General features: G+C 50.6%; 1 protein-coding gene across 1 annotated transcript in view; it reads right to left on the bottom strand.

Annotated features, from left to right (window-relative positions):
• Positions 1–19,286, bottom strand: part of JAKMIP1 (janus kinase and microtubule interacting protein 1) — a 173,651-nt gene that overhangs the window by 15,800 nt on the left and 138,565 nt on the right. Inside the window, exons 10-16 of the mRNA XM_008017951.3 lie at positions 17,944–18,072; positions 16,032–16,115; positions 12,308–12,370; positions 9,639–9,737; positions 5,716–5,817; positions 4,952–5,005; positions 4,001–4,066 (exon numbers count right to left, since the gene is read on the bottom strand). Of these exons, the coding sequence (XP_008016142.1) occupies positions 4,001–4,066; positions 4,952–5,005; positions 5,716–5,817; positions 9,639–9,737; positions 12,308–12,370; positions 16,032–16,115; positions 17,944–18,072 (597 nt within the window). The remainder of the gene's footprint in view (positions 1–4,000; positions 4,067–4,951; positions 5,006–5,715; positions 5,818–9,638; positions 9,738–12,307; positions 12,371–16,031; positions 16,116–17,943; positions 18,073–19,286) is intronic.

Below are 19,286 nucleotides of genomic sequence, written 5' to 3' on the forward strand. Positions count from 1 at the left end.
CATGGTTCTGCTCCAGCCCCAGGAGAGGGGGTCTCGGGCTGGGGAGGAGAAGGGAGTCCACCCACAGGGAGGTGCTGATGGGAACCTGAGCAGCCTCATAGGGGTGACCTGTTACAGGGTGGGGGCCGCTCTCTGTGCCCCAACTCCCAGGACCCCTCAGGTGCAGAGCCTGGATCCCCTGCAACTGGTGGGGCTCCTCTCTCTCCTCTCCCTTTGGGGAGGGTCCCAAGGCTTCAACTTGGGGCCAACTATTAGAAAGTCTGACTATGGCTCAGACTTATGCCTCATTCTCCTATCCATCGTTACCAGCGAAAACACAGCCTTTAAGGCATTCCCACCTGGCTGAGGCCGGTGTCTTTTTCTCGATCCACTCTGAACTTGAGGGAGAAGAGATATGACTGCTATGATTTATAAACCCTCCAATGTCTCATGGTTCAGTTTCTCTGCAGGGCACGTGCCATGTGCTGAGGCGAGTGAGACCTTGCCCTGATCCTATACGTGGCTAACCAGAGTGGGGCTGACGGGCGCCAGGATGGATGCCTGTGCCTTGATGACTGGGCAGGGCTTCAGTGGGCGGAGATGAGGAAGGCACGTGCCTGGTGCAAGATGCTGTTTGCAGGGAAATCAACACAGGCACATCATAGGACATTCCTTCAGGTTGCACTTCACCTACACACTGAGAAATGGGCTTCGAAGCCAGGTGAGGTGTCTCATACCTGTCATCTCAGCACTTTGGGAGGCCAAGGTGGGCAGATCACTTGGGGTCAGGAGTTTGAGACCAACCTGGCCAACATGGAGAAACTCCATCTCTACTAAAAATACAAAAATTAGCCAGGCGTGGTGGCACATGCCTGTAATCCCAGCTGCAGGAGGCTGAAGCACGAGAATCGCTTGAACCCTAGAGGTGGAGGTTGCAGTGAGCTGAGATCATGCCACTGCACTCCAGCCTGGGCAGCCAGTGAGACTCTGTCTCGAAAAAAAAAAAAAATCATGCCTCTAAGGGAACATTGACATTGACTTCCGCTTTTATTCGGATACCAGTATGGAATGACAATTTTTAAAATAAGGAGTATTTAGCGGCGTGGTAGTTAGCTGGGCCTGTCTGTGAAAGCCTTCTCTGGCAGTGACATTGCAGGTGCCCTCCCCCTCTGCAAACTTCCCTGCAGTGCCCGTCGGCTCTAGGGTGACCAGCTTGTCCCTGTTGGCCCACGATTGTCCCTCTTTTAGCACTGCAATTCTCACGTCCCAGGAAAGCTGTCAGTCCCAGGCAAAGCAGACCGTCAGTCCCCTAGTGGTCCTGCCAGATTCTCAGGGGTCCCGCTGATGCAGTTCCCACCCCACATGAGGGTCCACTTCTGGACCTGAGGAGCTCTCACACCAACAAGGCTGGGAGAAGACAAGTGGCAACTCCCAAGCTTACTGGACCTTTATCCATAGACAAATGTCAGGGCCAGTGTCTCCTAGAACCCAACCTGAGAAAACTATGGTTTAAGTCCAGTCCTCAAAGACGGGGAGCTGGGCACCTCTGTGCCAGGCTCAGAATCGGGGCCCCTTAACCATCAGTAGTGGTTGTGAGGGGCTGGCAGACTAGGGTGGCCAGCACGGCTCTCTAGTGTGTAGGGCACAAGGCACGGCACCAGGCTGACCAGCTTGGGGAGGTTAGTGGGCAGGGGCAGGCGGGCGGCAGTGGGGGTGGGCAGGGTGCAAGCGGGGAGGTCGGCAGCTGTCAGGCAAGCAGAGCATGGTGAGGGTCAAGCAGACGGTGGCCAGATCCCAGACAGGTTCCCCCTCCTCAGCTGTCCTAGAGGGCTGCTAATCTCACAGATGCCCAGAGGATGAGGAGCGCTGGGGACCTAAGGTGCGGGCCTGGAACACCTGCTGTGGGTTGGGTGTGGGGAGGGGCGCATCAGGAATGGCTCAGGTGGGAGAACTCAGCGCCCTGCAGAGGGCTGCTCTCACCAAGGCTGGAAGCCTCTTTCCAGCTGGCGCCCTGGCCCTCCAACGCTCTCTGCCCCAGCCCCGTGACGAACCAGCCACCTGAGTCACTGGCAGGTTCCTGCTCCTTGCTCACTGGATCCACAGGCATTGACCAAGCATCTCCAGGAAGCAAGCACGGCCCCAGGTGCCTGACTGAACCAGATGGCAATGCCTGATCCCACTGAAATACGCAACCTCGCGGATTCCGACAGAGACCGTGAGCCACCAGGATGCTCGGTGTCATGGCTGAGAGAGACGTGGTGAGAAACTGGCCGAAACCCCTGCAGCTGGCAAGCGGTGTCGCCAAGACCCAAGCCAGGAGAGACCTCCCCATCATCAAATCAGACACTGGTGGATGTCACATCTCCACGTCTACCAGGGCCGTGCTCAGCGCTTGACACTAAGATGCTCTCTCTCAGTAAATGTTCCAGTGGATGTTGAGTAAACTGAGTCATAAACGTCATAAGTGTTTAATCAGCACTTTGTGTGACTCTACACGGAGCACTGTTGGAGGAGCCTAGACAGCCATGGAGGGTTTTGCTGCTGGAAAGGAAGGTGTGCTGAATGTGTCTCGTGTGCCCCACCCCATGCCTGCACCTGCACCTGCACCTGATGGCCACCAGCCGGCCAGGTGTGAGTCATCCCCATCCCGCGGTTCACCTGAGGACACAAGCTCAGCCAGGTTTAGCGATGATAGGAACAGGAGAAAGCTGAGTTCCAATCCTCTCACTGCCTACCAGTGTGACCTTGGGCAAGGTTTGGCCGTAAGTCTGTTACCAACATTTAGTATCCTTTACTTGATTGAGGGATTGAACAGATGCCCTGGGAAGGAAACTATTTCTAGTTTAAATGCCCTTCCAGAGATTCAGGAATGAATCCCAACTAAGATCATTAAGACCTCATCACTGCAAAAATAGCATTTTAAAGTTGAACTCATGTGCTTTGAAAGGAAAAGGTCTTTAGCCCTAAACAGTTGTGTATTTCTAACACACCCTAAACCAATGTAAAAGGCAAACACATCAGGAATGTGTTTTGTAACAAACAGGTCAAAAAGCTAAAATCTTTAATATGTAAAGCACGTGGAGAAGTCAGTAAGAAAGACAATGACAATGAATACATATTTGTCAAATGAATGAATGGATGGATGGGTGAATAAATCCAATGGAAAACCCTCAAAATAAATGCAATTATAATTCACAAGGAAGGAGAAGAAAATAGATAATACACACAAAAAAAAACCTCAGTATCACTAGCACTCAAATAAAAATTAAAACAATGACATGATACAGTTTTCACCATCCAATCAACAAAGTACTCGGCAGTGGTAACATGCCATGTCAAGCATCAATCAACAACGTGTAAGGCTGCGGGTAGAACGGTAACTGGTGCCGCTTTTCTGGACACTGTTTTGACCATGCCGAAGTCCTTCAAGACATTCTTACTATTTGGCCCAGTGATTCTGCTTCTAAAACATATCCTATGGACATATTTTAAGATGTAGATAGAAATTTATGTGTAAAAAATGTGCAGTTTACCACTGCATGATTGTAGGAAAAAAAAAAAAAGTGGAAACACCTGTGATATCTAACAGCTAAGAGGGGCTTCAGTAACTAACAGTATAACTGTGTGATGGAGAGATGCACAGTCATTTAAACACATTTATGAACCATGTTAAATGGCATGGAGGATGCTTCTAAAGCCTGATTGAAAACCGGATGTCAAGTATCATTTCGACTAAGTTTAAAAACAACGGACACAGGGAAACCACTGGAAGGAAACACACAAATGTGACAGACTGTTTCCTCCACCGGGTTTTGATTCCCTCCTGCATCTCTGGGTTTTCTACAGCGAGCATGTGGGACTTCCTTCATGAAGAAAACGGAAAGGCATGCACGGGCACGTGCAGACGCAGACGGACTGGAATGCATGCTCCCACGCAAAGCAAGACGCCAATGTACAGTTTCTTGTATGGTGCTGGGAAGCCGGGACAAGGTGTGAGCACAGAAATGCCGCTGGCTTCTACCTTTTCACACAGGGCAAGCACAGTTCCAGCTTGGATTATTGCAACCTGTTCTTCATTTCTCAAATTCTAAAACACAAAAATGGGCAAGGGCATTTGACACTGGATCCCAAATCCACGTGCAGACAGTCAGCACAAAGTTTTTTTGTTTGTTTTTGTTGTTGTTTGTTTGTTTTGAGACAGAGTCTCTGTCACCTGGGTTCGAGTGCAGTGGTGTGATCTCGGCTCACTGTAACCTCCGCCTCCTGGGTTCAAGTGATTCTCTTGCCTCAGCCTCCCGAGTAGCTGGGATTACAGTAGCTGGGATGCACACCACCACACCTGGATAGTTTTTGTATTTTTAGTAGAGATGGGGTTTCACCATGTTGGCCAGGCTGGTCTCGAACTCCTGACCTCAGGTGATCCGCCCACCTCAGCCTCCCAAAGTGCTGGGATTACAGGCATGAGCCACCACGCCCGGCCAACACCAAGCAACTTTCTTAGCTTCTCTCCGAGCTGCACCCGAGGGTCAGCTCCCTCTCACTAATGGGGCCAGCACATCAGGCACACAGCTCCTGTCCCTCTGTTTGGGGACATTTCACAGAGTGACACTAAGCTTTTGTGAAACATGGCTGCCTTCAAGTTCATCTTTCAGGATAGCCAAAAGATCCCTTTCTGATTTCAGAAATCTCATGTGACTCCACCTGCATTCTGGGTAGGGGTTCTCAGGCCTTCCCATCCCCTCCTCACTCACAGGCCAGGGGAACCTAACTTCAGAACCCCACTTCTGACGAATACCAACCCCTCCACCCACCCAGGAACACGGCCATACAAAAGCCTTACATTGTACTTCTTAGATCTCTTATATCAGAGAGAAATTAAAAAAAAAAAAAAACAAAACAAAACGAAAGTCACACAGAATACACCCAGATCAAAACAAGAACACGAAAGCAGAAACCGATCGCTCATAGTTACCCCGTTATCGCCAAGGATATCTAATTTCTTCATAAGTTCAGAAACATTCACATCCTGGAAGAGATTTCCAACGTTCATTTTTGTGTGAGCTACAGAGACCAACCACACCAATTTCTAGGGCCACGGCCTTTCCTCTCGACAAGACACCGTGCTCTTTCTTTTCTTTTCCGGCCAAGTTTTGTGCCCAGCCGTTCCTCTGGGGAGTGAGGGAGAGAAGGCATAACTGCCGCTCATTTGCCGAGTGTTACACCAGTACAAACACTGCTTTCTAGAAGGGCCATGGAATCGGGTGAGTCAGGACACTGTCCCTGGGGCTGAGCAGGGCTTTAGGACATGGCAAACCCCGGACCCTTCTAGCCACCACAGCCACCCTCTACAGAACCTTGCTATGCCAGGCACAGGGCCAGGCACTTGGCGTCTGTTCATGATCTAATGTCATCATCACCCCAGCTTCATGGTGTGGGTATTGTCATTTGGATTTCATAGCGAAGAGGCTAAGGCTCAGAAAGTTTACAGGCCAGAGCAGCGGTGGAGCTGGGGTTCACCCTCGGGGCAATATGCCAAGCCTCTGCTGTTTTAAACACATGGGTCAAAATAGAGTCACATTTGGCGACCCCTTAATAAATGGTCAAACTATGACTTTTAACACAAGGGGTATCTCATGAAAATCAATTCTATCCCAGCACTCCCCCTTTACAACTGAGCCGGGCACGGAGCGAGCCCTTGGCTGGCATCTAGCAGAGGGCACCCCCCAGGCACGCTACCTTAACTCCTTCCTGGTGACAGAACAGCTGGAGAGCGCTGCTGTTGTTCTCAGGGAAGGTGGTGATTTGGAGGTTAAATGCTGGCGACCTCCTCTCTCTCTCCTGGGGAAAAGATTCGGTTTAAAAACAGAATGTGACCGGATTATTTACCGCTTGCCATTTTCCCACGTTACTCAGCAAAAACCAAGGAATTCCAGTGGGCACAGATGTTACTAAAAAGCGCGAGTTCGGACTAGAAGCAGCCTCGTCCGTGAACTACGACGTTTTCACGCCTTCCCACGCAGCCGTTCTCCTTTGGAAATGTGTTTACTTCTTACCTATTCATCTAGGGAGAAATGGTTAACAGGGTACCATGGCTTTATCCATTGTGAAGTCACAGAATTACCACATTTAGAAAACACAGTTGCACTAAATTTGAATAGATAGCAAAAGCTGCCAACTATGGTTTATTACCCTGTGCCAGGCACACCACTCTCCCGTTTAATCCTCACACAATCCCAGGAGGCAGGCTCATTGCTTTCATTCTGTAGACAAAGAGGAGGCAGTGGCTCAGGGAGGCTGAGTCTGAGGTCCCGCACTCTGAGGACCCAAAGGCTGACTTACTTTCTCTCTCTTTCTTTCTTTCTTTCTTTCTTTCTTTTCCTTTTTCTTTCTTTTTCTCTTTCTTTCTTTCTTTTCTTTCTTTCTTTTTTTCTTTCTTTCTCTTTCTTTCTCTTTTCTTTCTTCTCTTTCTTTCTCTTTCTTTCTTCTTCTCTCTCCCCTCCCTCCCTCCCTTCCTTCCTCTCCTTCCTCTCCTTCCTCTCCTTCCTCTCCTTTCTTTCTTTTCTTTCTTTCTTTCTCTTTCTTTCTTTCTTTCTTTCTTTCTTTCTTTCTTTCTTTCTTTCTTTCTTTCTTCTCTCTCTCTCTTTCTTTCTTTCTCTTTCCTTCTCTTTTCTTTCTTCTCTCTTTCTCTTTCTTTTCTTTCTTCTCTCTCCCCTCCCTCCCTCCCTCCCTCCCTTCCTCTCCTTCTTTTCTTTCTTTCTCTCTCTCCCTTTCCTTCCTTCCTTCCTTCCTTCCTTCCTTCCTTCCTTCCTTCCTTCCTTCCTTCCCTTCCTTCCTTCCTTCCTTCCTTCCTTCCTTCCTTCCTTCCTTCCTTCCTTCCTTCCTTCCTTCCTTCCTTCACTCTTGCCACCCAGGCTGGAGTGCAATGGCACAATCTTGGCTCACTGCAACCTCCACCTCCTGGGTTCAAGCGATTCTCCTGCCTCAGCCTCCCAAGTAGCTGGGATTACAGGCATGTGCCACCACGCCGAGCTAATTTTTTTTGTTGTTGTTGTTTTGTTTTGTTTTTAGTAGAGATGGGGTTTCACCATGTTGGCCAGGCTGGTCTCGAACTCCAGAGACCTTTGGTGATCCGCCCACCTCGGCCTCCCAAAGTGCTGGGATTACAGGCGTGAGCCACCTTGCCCGGCCCCAAAGGCTGACTTTCTGTTCTTTCCAGTACAATCTGCCAGTACCATTCACAATTTTTTTTGAACCACACTAGCACAACCAGTGATCGTTCTACCCCTGCCTTAGACTTACAGCAAAGCTCAATTACTAAGGGAGGAAGAAGAGCAAGTCTTTTCCCGAAAGAGGTATTTATTAATCATACATAAGTGACAAGTTTTTAAAAGGTCGGGAAAACCTAATTATGTACAGGGCTAAAGCACAGAGGCAGAACAGGACTCAGGTCTCAGATGTGTTTCCTGCACAGAACGGACTTTAAACACTTTAGCGATGGACAGATTTGTCATGGCGGGGCAGCAGAGAAGACCTTTGCAAATTACACCTTTCAATCAAACTGCTTTGGTTTGAGCAAAGTTACAGTAAGGTACAAAATAACGCACTTTGGGCCATTCTAGCAGAATCTAGCTACGGAACCAGTGGGCTTCTTGAATAATTCAACAAAGAGATGTAGCCAAGAGAGGCATGAATCTAGACGGCAGGGCTTAAGAAGATGCTCTGGGTGAGACTGAAGGAAAGAGGGAGGACTGGGTAGTAATTCAATTAATTTCCATGAAGCCCTAACCTGACTAAACTAGGTTTGAAACAGTCTAGTAAGAAAACCCTATTTCCCCTTATCAGTCAAAAAAAAAAAAAAAAAAAAAATTTCATGACGGTTCCATTCCACAGATGCTTTTGTACCAGCAAATTTACTTAAATGGCGTCTCCACAGAAAAAGTGGCCCCAAAAGCTCAGATTTTATATGAACAAAAGTCATTTTGTAGGCCGGGGCATGGTAGCTTATGCCTGTAATCCCAGCACTTTGGGAGGCTGAGGCAGGTGGATCCTTTGAGGTCAGGAGTTTGAGACCAGCCTGACCAACATGGTGAAACCTGTCTCTACTAAAGATACAAAAATTAGCTGAGTGAGGAGGTGTGTGCCTGTGATCCCAGCTACTAGGGAGGTTGAGGCAGGAGAATCACTCGAACCCAGGAGGCAGAGGTTGCAGCGAGCCCAGAGCGCACCACACCACTGTCCTCCAGGCTGGGTGACAGAGTGAGACTCTGTCTCAAAAAAAAAAAAAAGCCATTTTGTTTCTGGTGGTTCTGAAGGAGGGTGGAGACCATTAAAAGAAAACTTTAGTGAACTGGGTAGTGCCTATAGAATTCTCATGAGAAAGACTCATAACAAGGATTTGTGAAAGGTTCTCTAACAGCGGCAGGAGTATTAACAATGATCTCACATAACTTCCAATTCTGCCGCACAAATAAAATGCTCATATCATGCTGAGCCAAGAGCTGAGTCACACTTGGTGTGAGAAATACTCAGGCCACAGGTCCCTGCCCACACGACAAGGTACACACGGTCAGTTCTAATGCAGACAGAATTGTCACTCAAGCCGGGAGGAGAAAACAAAATTGGGGAAGCCACAGACACTGTGAGGGTGCTCACTTTGAGGGTTTCACGCATGCAAAGGTTTCAGCTGAGAGACAGCAGAGCCGCGCCACTACAGGTGCTTAGAGAAACTCATCACAAACTTAAGTGATGTTTAAAATGCCAATGATTTTTCAACAGAAACAAAAAAAAGGATTATGAAGTACCATGAGAGCAAGGCAATACAGTAACACACCCGAGGTAAGATTTCAGTTGGAAGCAGTAAGACCATTAGTATCCTTTCACTGAATCTCACTCGGTGCATTGGGGCAGTTCCCGAAGGAACGGGATTTCTACACGTGAACAGCAACTGATCTCCCTCCAGTAGTTTTGAGTTGCAGTTTGAGTTGCAATTAGTAATTTCTTTAGCCCAATATTGCTGCAATGCCTGGGTCTGTATTTACTGCATAAAAGAGTTTGAACAACGTAACTAGTTTTCTTAAACGCCTATGCAACTACATCCTTCTGCCCTGTCTTTACTTACCTTGTGTTTACCTTGGCAAATAGAAAATGAGCCTAAACTGGCATTAAACACATTCTAGAGTCAATTGCTGGCTCAGGTCAGACTCTGCTATTTCAAAAGGTGAGATTTACTGCATGCAAGATCACTTAAAAAGGTGTGTTATTAATTGCAACAGTGCTTCCGTCTGGGTGTGCAGAATGCGTACCCGGTGACTATGCATGCAGGAAAGAAGTAGTTATGGAAATGAAACACAAATAAAAAAGGCAAAATATTGCAAAAACAAATTATTTTATTAAGTGCAAAACAAGCCATAGGCAATAAATATATTAGCTCTGGTACATGTCCATAGACGTGGGCGGGCACTCTCTCCAGAACACATTAAGGCAGTGAAATTATTCTGAACATACAGATTTAAAAAAAAAGAAAGAAAGAAAGAAAGAAACTAGAACATGTCCCCTTTCCACATGCTTGAAAACATCTGGGAGCTTTACATGAATTTCAGTTTGGGTTCAAAGAGAATGTCTGCTCCGTTTGAGAGCTTACAACAGATAGAGTCTCTTACTTCGAGTTCTAGCACTCTGAATTCTAACAGCTCGTTCTGATCCTTGGCGTCTTGCATTTCGTTCTTCAGCTGGTTCTCTTCCATTTCCAGTCTGTAAATCTAGAGCAAAGATACCTACGGATTAACAGGATGGGCGGGAGCACCGGGGTCCCATGGTCACAGGCCACCTGACTGAGTGGCTGGAGGGAAGCAGAGGACCGGCCACGTGGGCAAGGGGTGGGAGAGGGCAGGGTTTGTAGCAAGCGAAGCAGGTGCTGCAGGTCCTTTTTGCTGATGCGTCTGGGAATGAAGGAGACAGAGGCTGGGCCAGGTTCACCCCTGCACCTCTGAGCCTGGCCCAGTGGAGTAGGGGCTACTTATATATTTGCTGAATAAATGAATGATGGGGAAACTGAGGCATGGGGCTATGAAGTCCCTCCCTTGCGGCCAAACACTGGGAAGCAAGAGTGCCACACCCAAAGCCTGTCCAGGTCTTTCCAACTCAAGCCCCACCAGATTCAGCCTACCCAGAGGCCCAGCCAACTTCGGCAGGGAGGCCCCCTCCTGCTTCCCCACAGAGCTTGCAGAAGAAGCTGTAAAGGCAGGAGTTCTCTGAGAGTGCAGATCAGTGTGGGAAGCGACACTGCCTGCATCCCAGTCCCAGCTGGGAGATGCTGGATCACTTAGCCAACTACTCCAGCCCTCAGCTTCTGTCCAAGAAGGGAAACAGTAGCACCCATCACCTAGCAGCAGCAAGAAGTCACTAAAATAACACAAGTAAATGAGGCTTTGAGTAAAGAAAGCCTCATAGCACCATTACAGAAGACTAGAGCGGGCTCTATAGCACCATTACAGAAGGCTAGAGCGGGCCCTAGAGCACCATTACAGAAGGCTAGAGCGGGCCCTAGAGCACCATTACAGAAGGCTAGAGCGGGCCCTAGAGCACCATTACAGAAGGCTAGAGCGGGCCCTAGAGCACCATTACAGAAGGCTAGAGCGGGCCCTAGAGCACCATTACAGAAGGCTAGAGCGGGCCCTAGAGCACCATTACAGAAGGCTAGAGCGGGCCCTAGAGCACCATTACAGAAGGCTAGAGCGGGCCCTAGAGCACCATTACAGAAGGCTAGAGCGGGCCCTAGAGCACCATTACAGAAGGCTAGAGCGGGCCCTAGAGCACCATTACAGAAGGCTAGAGCGGGCCCTAGAGCACCATTACAGAAGGCTAGAGCGGGCCCTAGAGCACCATTACAGAAGGCTAGAGCGGGCCCTAGAGCACCATTACAGAAGGCTAGAGCGGGCCCTAGAGCACCATTACAGAAGGCTAGAGCGGGCCCTAGAGCACCATTACAGAAGGCTAGAGCGGGCCCTAGAGCACCATTACAGAAGGCTAGAGTGGGCCCTCTGCCAGGTGATCCCACCCCTGGGAGACCTTTAGAAATGGCATGAGGGGTGAGGTGAGGGTTTTCCATGGCTCCCAGAATTTAGTGAACAAGACACCAAAGATGCTAAAATTCTCCCAAGGCCCGGGGCTGCTTGCCGTCCCAAATGCCCTTGTCCCAAACGCTCTTGAGAAATGTAGGGAAGGGAATGGGGTCACATGCTGGTTAGCAGCAGAGAGGGGGCTGGGCCGAGGCCCCCCCACCAGGACCAGGCCAGGTTCCTCCAGTCCTCGTGCTCCAGGATGCTCAAAAGCTGAGGCCTAACCTAGGGTCTGGCTCCACTTACTTGCAACATCCAGAGACAGAGTGGACTGGAGGCTGCCAGGGGCCAGGAGGCAGGGCAGAAGGGGGACTGCACATGGGCAGGAAGGGTCTTTACCAGGCCGATAATGTTCCAAAACTGCATTGTGGTGATGGCTGCACAACGCAGTAAATTTACAAAAGGAATAAGTGAATTGTACACCAATTAGGAAAAAAATAAGCTACGATTTTAATTCCAAAGCATTACAGCTACCCCCAAGCAGACTCCCCGAGAGCTCTGGAAAGTTCCACAATCAGAAAGAGAAGAACAGAGGCCCAGTTCCCATTATGGGTCAGCTGCACTGGGTAAAGATGGCCTGAGGATCTGCCCATGGACCTGCCTCGAGTGCCCACCACACTGGTGGGTGAAGGGCTTTGGACCATAAAGCCACAGCAGAGGTGGCCTGGAGCCCAATGTCAGGAAGATGGACCAGCCCAACAATAGGCCAGCCCTCCCCATTTCTGCAGGTGTCCCCAGAGAATGGGGCAGCCCTCCCCATTTCTGCAGGTATCCCCAGAGAATGGGGCAGCCCTCCCCATTTCTGCAGGTGTCCCCAGAGAATGGGGCATCCCCCCCCATTTCTGCAGGCTGTCCCCAGAGGACAGGGCAGCTCTTCACATTTCTGCAGGGTGTCCCCAGAGGTTGGGGCCAGCCCTCCCCATTTCTGCAGGGTGGCCTGGGAAGACAGGCCAGGTCTCTGCATTTCTGTGGTGTACCCCAGGAGGATGATCTAAACTAACTCTGCAGACCTGGTCGCAGAGGATAGAACCACGGATGTGGCTTTGATTCCATGTGAGGAGGACATCTCTCCTCATAGGAGGCGTGCAGGCCCTGAGGCCCTGGTCACCGGAGTACCCAAATGGCGCTGGGCATGACACGTGTGGTCTGAGCAGGCCTGTGGGGTCCCAACTGCCCTGGGGCTCTATGCTTCCCTGAGGCGGGTCACGCACCTTTTCCAGCAAGTCTTGGTTTGTTCTGATGAGCAGCTGCTTTTCTTCAACCCACTTGGAATCCTAAGGAAAAGCACTAAATATGGTCACATTCATGGAAGCAAACAGATGGCCAAGTAACAAACTTTTAGTGAGAAAGGCCACTTTCTATGAAACTGACTATGGAAAGGTCATAGAAAATGACAGCCATGATGTGTCCTCATTGTCCCTGTCAACTTTTAAACCCCAAAAAGAGAAACGGCTGGTTTGTGGGGCATCCCTTCTCCACTTCATTCACATTCCCCAAAGCGCGATGACTCCATTCTGTCAGTCTAATTGACAGAAACGTGGCTCCAGGGTGACTGGTCCACATTGGCAGACCCTCCATGCCTGCAGAAGGCTGACCTCATACCCCGTGGACTGGCCAGAGCCACAGATAAGCTTTTGTTCATTCTACTTTCTCTGCCTGTGACACCCTTCCCACGTCTCTTTGCCTGGCCATATCCTCTTGGATAAGTCCTGTGAGCACATGGCACCAAGTCCATCTTGTCACTGTGGCACCCCGAGCCTGGCACAGTGCCTGGCACATGGGGACAGGGGTACTTGGTGAATCGCGGAATGGGCAGATGAAGGAATAAGTAAAGGCATGGGCAGCCCTCTCCAACTCCCTCCTCCCTTCTCTGCTGGTCAGCCACAGAGCCGGGGCTGGGCAGAGGCCCCTCCCAAGCACCAGGCTGGGCTGGGTTCACCGAGTCTTGGTGTTCTAGGATGCTGAGAAGCAGAGGCCTGGCCTAGGGTCTGGTCGCAAGTGCATGGAATGTGCAGAGGAGGCCCTGGCTGCCTCCAGGCTTCTGTCTCCCTGGCACCTGGCACCTGTGTGATTCCCATGCTGACCCACATGTGGGCCTCACAGGCTGCCAGCACCTGTGAGGAGTGGCTGTGCTCCACCCACCTTTTGTCTGTGGCATATTGTGGCCAAAAATGGCTGCAACCCTCCCTCCCACCTCTGTGTCCACCCTCTTTGCCATGTGACTCGGCAGCTCCTCCCAGCAGGTAATGAGGTCCATTTCTCCAACCTCAAAGCTGGGCTGGGCCATGCCATGCTCTGGCTACCGGGATGTTAGCAGAGGTGACCTGAGCAGAGGTTTGGACCCTGCTAGGGCCTTGGGCTTGCCCATTTTCCCTGCCCCAAATCATGGGAAAAGAAGCCAGGTGGGCATCCCTGAGGCGGAGGCACCTGGCCGGCAGCTGGCAGGCTGTGCCCAGCCAAAACTGCTGATCCACAGAACTGTGTGCAAATAGAATCCCGCCGTTTTAAATAACTAAGTGTTGGGGTGGTTTGTTACTCAACAGCAAACTGACCCAGTGTGCCAGGTACCAGTACTGGGCCTGGGATGGGCGAGGGCTCTGGGAAGTGCTTGCTGGATGAACAGCCACAGGCTTTGCCCCAGACTGGCGCCATTCTCCAGCAGGCATGGAGGGCAGAGCAGGCCACACAGTGAGGACCTACCCCCCGGGGGAGGCCAAGTGCAGAAAGCAAAAAAGTTCCTCTTCAAAGTGTCCCTTCTTATGAAAGAATAAATCATAAGTGTTAGAAATAATAGTTTCTTTTAAAAAACTAACTTCCTTCAAGCCCCCTTGCTTTTGTACTAATAACTCTTTGTTAAGCCCCGCCTATGTAGCTGTTAGATATAAGGGAATAAGTACATTCTAGGTCTTTGTACTTTAACCAAGATATTTGTTATAGACATGCTCAAACATGCCCCAGCTTGCAGCTTATACCCCTTCCTTATTTGGAAATGTTATTACTTCTCTAAGTCTTTTCACAAGCAACTTCCTCTTTTCCTTTGTTCTCTATTGCCTTTACCTATCTAGAAAAGTTTTAAGTTGTTAGTCAGTTGGGTGTAGCTTAGACCGGGAAGTCCAGCTCCAGTCAATGGAGATAGGATGCAGCAGTAAGGACCCAATGTGTAAGGAATAAATATCCCTGCTTTTCTCTGTTCAATGTGTCTGATTGCTGACAGGCAGCACCCTTTCTGCGGAAAGTAAAATTGCCTTGCTGAGAACATTTTTGTCTGAATGCTGATTTTTCCTTGCAGCACCAAGGAATAAACATTTACTTACAACACTAAGTTAGTCATAGACTGTGATCAGGCAAGTTACAGATATGTCAGCTCAGCCTAGAAGAGGGAAACTGAGGCTAACAGCCTAAAAAAAAAAAAAAAAGCCTTATCATCTGGCACCTGGATCTCTGCTCCAGCTACTCCTGGGTTCTCCTCTGTCCTCCTGCTTAAGGTATTAGGAATTATTATTAGCCCCATTTTAAAGATGAGGAAACTGAGACACAAAGAGATTATGTAACTTGCCCAAGGTTATGCAACAAGGAAGTGGCAGAGCTGCCCTCTGACCCAGGTGGCCAGCTATAGTGTGTGATCTTTGCATCACAATCCCACCACACGGAGGATGCAGACCACGGTTTACAGAAGTCATTCCAGAGGGCTGGGGACTCACATTCCCCCACGCAGTCCATTGGTAAAGTCTGCTGTGGCGACCTACTCTGTGCCAGGCATGCATGCTGGTCCCTGGCCATCCACCTCCATGGGAACCTCAGTCTCAACCCTGAGCCCTGCAACAGCCATTCTGAGCTGCTGGCTTTGCAGCTTTGCAGTGCTCTTCCGGAGCTGCTTCTGTTAAGCTGCCTGGAATCTTTTACACCCCTCGCTTCACGCCTGCTTTCTCCCACTGTGTCCCCCTGGGCCTAAGACCTGTAGTAGACCTTGCCCGGCCTCCTCAGTCCCCCATAGATGCCTCTCTGCAGGTGGGGGTGGGGGCCACCAGACACTCCATCTGCCCACACCCTCCTTGGTACCCTCACTGTTAGTGAGGCCACATGACTGATGAATTTTGCTGAGGCAGCAAACAGCCAAGCAGAGGAAGAGTTCGAGATGGGGCAGTTCCAAGACGATGGTGCCTCCTGTCCTGCATCCCTGAGAGGCCCCAGGGAGAAACAGGAGTGTGAACAGAATACAGCTTGTCACATGGAGCCAGGGAGACGTTCAGGTTACGTCACCTACGTCACCACAGCAGCACTTCTGACACAGAGGTGGCCGACTCCTACTAACCTTTGGATGCCACCTCCTGAGAGGCCAGATTTCCACCCAGAGCCCCCTCTGGTGTCTCCCCAACTCCAGAGGACAGGTCTAGGCCCAGGCATTGCTTTTCTGCTGTGTCTTACTGTCAACCGGGCCTTGCCTAATCAAATGCAGTGGATGGGTAGGTGCAGGTGACTCTAACCTGAGCAGCACAGGACCAGACTGTTCTAAGACACAATCAGATACCAGAGGTGGGGCCTCTGCAATAACCCAGGGTTAGTCATGGGTGCTGGCTCTTTTTCACAATTAAAATCTTGATAGGAAATGACAGCTCTTCTTCAGGTTCAAGTCAAAAACAGTTTTGATCACACCTTTGCTTTTGGAATCACCTCCTTTTTGTGCATGTGGCAAACAAACAAAGAAAAGGCCAAGTTAGAATGCCATACCTTGTTTTGATTTTTTAAACTCGGCACACAGGCTCAGTAGGAAGCACACCCTTGCCTGGGTTCTGCTAGTGTTTTTTCCTCTAGTGTCTCTGGAGCTACTGATCCAGCCCCACAGAACATCCCCCTCGGCACACGGGCGAGCCCTGGGGACACCACCGAGGGGACAGAAAAGCAAAGATCCACAGAGCACAGATCATTCCTGCTCACCTGTCCCTTCTCAACCAGTAACTTCTCCAAATCTTCAATTTTGGCCTGACACCTCAGCAGATCAGCTTGTAGCTGCTCCCGAGTCTGGAAGGGAAAAGACCAGGCAGTGAGCAGGTCACCTCCAGTGGGTGACAGGGAAGTGGAAAGTGTCATGCCTCGATGCAAGCAATGCCTAGGATCCTTATAGGCAAACCTTAGGAACAGGTTCACTTTTAGGAGCACATATTCCACCTTGCCCTACTAGAAGCATGGCTCAGCTTCAAACACAAAATCATTAAGAACGGAACAGCCTTGAGAGTCTGACAGGTCCGACTTGCTTGGTTTTACAGGCAAGGAAAATGAAGCCTGGAGAAGGGACCCTGTTTTTCAAGGGGGTGAGTGAGCCAGAAGCCAGCCACACTGGGGGTCCAGGACCAGCTCTCTGACCAAGTCCAGTCCTCACTGAATCTGAAGCTCATTCAGCTATCATCAGACTTCGACACACTTGCACACTTGTGTAACCCCCGTCCAGACCCCTTATCATCTACAGCAGGGGCTGCAAAGCAAAATACTTCAAGCACCAAGCAAGTCATAGAAATAAGGGACATCAACAGGGTGTGGGGTAACAGGGAGTGGTGGCGACTGTGGCAAGCCAGAGGCACATGACCCATCTCGGGGAGGCGCTGCCACTCAGCAGCAGCCACATGAGATGGGACGCCTGTTGCTGCCAGACGTTCTGACCTTTCAAGAGAGGTCACAGACCTGAATTTCTCTATGGAATCCCTTGACTTTTAAATGTTGGCAAGTAGACGAAATTTAAAAGGCGAAACAGAAACGATTCCGCCCACACAAAGCCTCACAGTTTCCCTCCTCTGACCTAGATGATAAAGACTGGGCCTTTTATGGTGGGACAAGAAGCTTCCCGCCCTGCTGACCTCACTCCCCCTTACTCCTGACTCCCCCTTACTCCTGGCTCCCCCTTACTCCTGGCTCCCCCGACACAGGGCCACTGCTGCCCCTGGAACAAGCTCCAGGTGGGCACGGCCTCTCCTTCTCTGCCTTTGCCATCCGATCTGCCAGGCAACGCTCCATTCTGGCCCATCGCCTTTAAGACCACCAAAATCCATCCCTTTGTGGAATTCCTGAACAGGGCTCTGAAAAAGAGCACAGGCTCTCAGTCCGAGAAACCTGGCCTCGACTCCCAGCTCTGCTAGGTACCATCTGGGCATTTGGGGGCAAGTTGCTCAGTTCTGAGTCTGTTTCTTCATTTGGAAGATGGGGTTAATTCCCCCTGCCTCAGGGGACCAGTGTGGGGGTGAGATGGGGGAGGGGACGCAGGGAAGCACCCGTGTGTGCTCTCCGGGAGTCCCCCGCACTCACAGGTGGAAGGGAGAGCAGGCCCCAGTCTATGTGACTCCCAAAGGTGGGAGAAGGGCCAGTGGGTGGAGGTTTCCAGAAGGCAGAGCTCAGCCCAGCCTGAGGAATGGCATGTCCTGGACTGAGGTGGCCACAGGGCCCAGAGTGCCTTGGTGGCTGGGGAGCACCCCAGAGTCCCTGCAAGTGTTCTGGTGGACGTCCCGGAGGGCGGGGTCTCGCAGCCCTGGAGGGAGAGGAGCCTGAAGCCCGAAGCCGGCCACGTCTGTGATTTCATCACTTAGTCTTAAATTCTGGACAGGTGCTGTCCTCCAAACAGACGGCACAGGTGATGTGTAGCGTTGCTTCCTCTAACAGTTCAATGTTGCAGAGCTCCTGCCATCACACCGAGGATGCAGAGAGGGATCTAGAATGTCACCGCAGCAAAGACCTTGCTATGGGTTCCCCACGACCTCTCAGAATCCCCTCTGAGTGTCCAAGCCAGGGTATGTCACACTTCTGGAAAGCACCTGCATGATCTGGGGCCCCTCCCTCGAGCCCTGAGGCCAGCTGCACTTACCCGGGCCTCCCTCTCAGCATCCAGCGTGCCCCCCACCTGCTCCTGGAGCAGGGCATAGGCACGTTGCAGGGCCTGGTACTCCCGGGTCAGCTGGCAGAAGCGCAGGTCAGCCTCCTCTCGGGCTGTGGTCTTCACATAACGGAGAAGAAAACAAGTAAGTGCATAATTACAATAATAAATGATTAATGATTGATTTTAATAATAAACATAAATAATCAAACACTTGCTGTGGCTTTGAGTGCCAGGGTCAACTTAGGCAACATCAAACAGCCACATCTCACAGTGCTGCCAACAGGTACTTAAGGAGCTTCGCATTGCCAGGAAGCAACTAGGGACTGGAGGAAAAGGCTACCGGGCGGAGGCACCTCCTCAGTCATCAATGCTCCTCCCAGGAGCTCCCACCACAGGAATCATTTGACTTATGTGGGAGCAGGTGGGAGAGAAAGGGCTGATACCACGGAACCGGCCCCAACTCCAGAAGCGAAGGTCTCCATTGTAAAGGGTGACGCCTCCCACCCAGCACCTCCCATTCTGGGAATTTATCCTAAAGAGAAGACTGGGCATGGTGGCTCACGCCTGTAATCCCAGCGCTTTGGGAGGCTGAGGCAGATCACCTGAGGTCAGGAGTTCGAGACCAGCCTGGCCAACATGGTAAAACTCCCTCTCTACTAAAATACAAAAAATAGCTGGTCATGGTGGTGGGCACCTGTAATCCCAGCCAGTCAGGAGGCTGAGGCAGGAGAATTCCTTGAGCCTGGGAGGCGGAGGTTGCAGTGAGCTGAGGTCATGCCACTGCACTCCAGCCTGAGCGACAGAGTTAGACTCCGTCTCCACAAAAAAAAAAAAAAAAAAAGATGGCCACGTAAGCGTGTAAAGACACAGATACGATGGAGCGCCACGCACGGTTCACAGGTGTGGAAAATGACACAGCATAAATCCCCCATCAGTGCGTGATGTTCATCCAAGGCAAAGCCCCACATGGCCACGAGAGAGGAGGAGGCAATCCCTTGTTCTGGCACTGAAAGCTGCCTATTACGTATCACTGGCTGGGAAAAAGCAAACTGAAAACACGCGTCCTGTTTTAAGTTAAACGTAAAAGGCCCATGGCTGAGAACAAGACTCTAAAGGCTGAGTAGCCCAGTCCAGACCCCTGTGCAGGACAGGCTGATGGATTGTGGTGTGTCTCCAGCACCGGCCAGGCCCCTCCCTCCAGTCGGCACTTGGGCTGAGGCTGGTGGGCTCTCGGGGAGGATGGTGTGTCTCTCCCAGCATGAGAAGGGATGTCAAGGGGACGACCTGCAGAGGTGACACGTGTCCCCTAGAGTTTTGGCACAAGATGGAAG

The sequence above is a fragment of the Chlorocebus sabaeus genome, chromosome 27 (assembly GCF_047675955.1).
Source record: "Chlorocebus sabaeus isolate Y175 chromosome 27, mChlSab1.0.hap1, whole genome shotgun sequence".
Classification (NCBI taxonomy): Eukaryota; Metazoa; Chordata; class Mammalia; order Primates; family Cercopithecidae; genus Chlorocebus; species Chlorocebus sabaeus.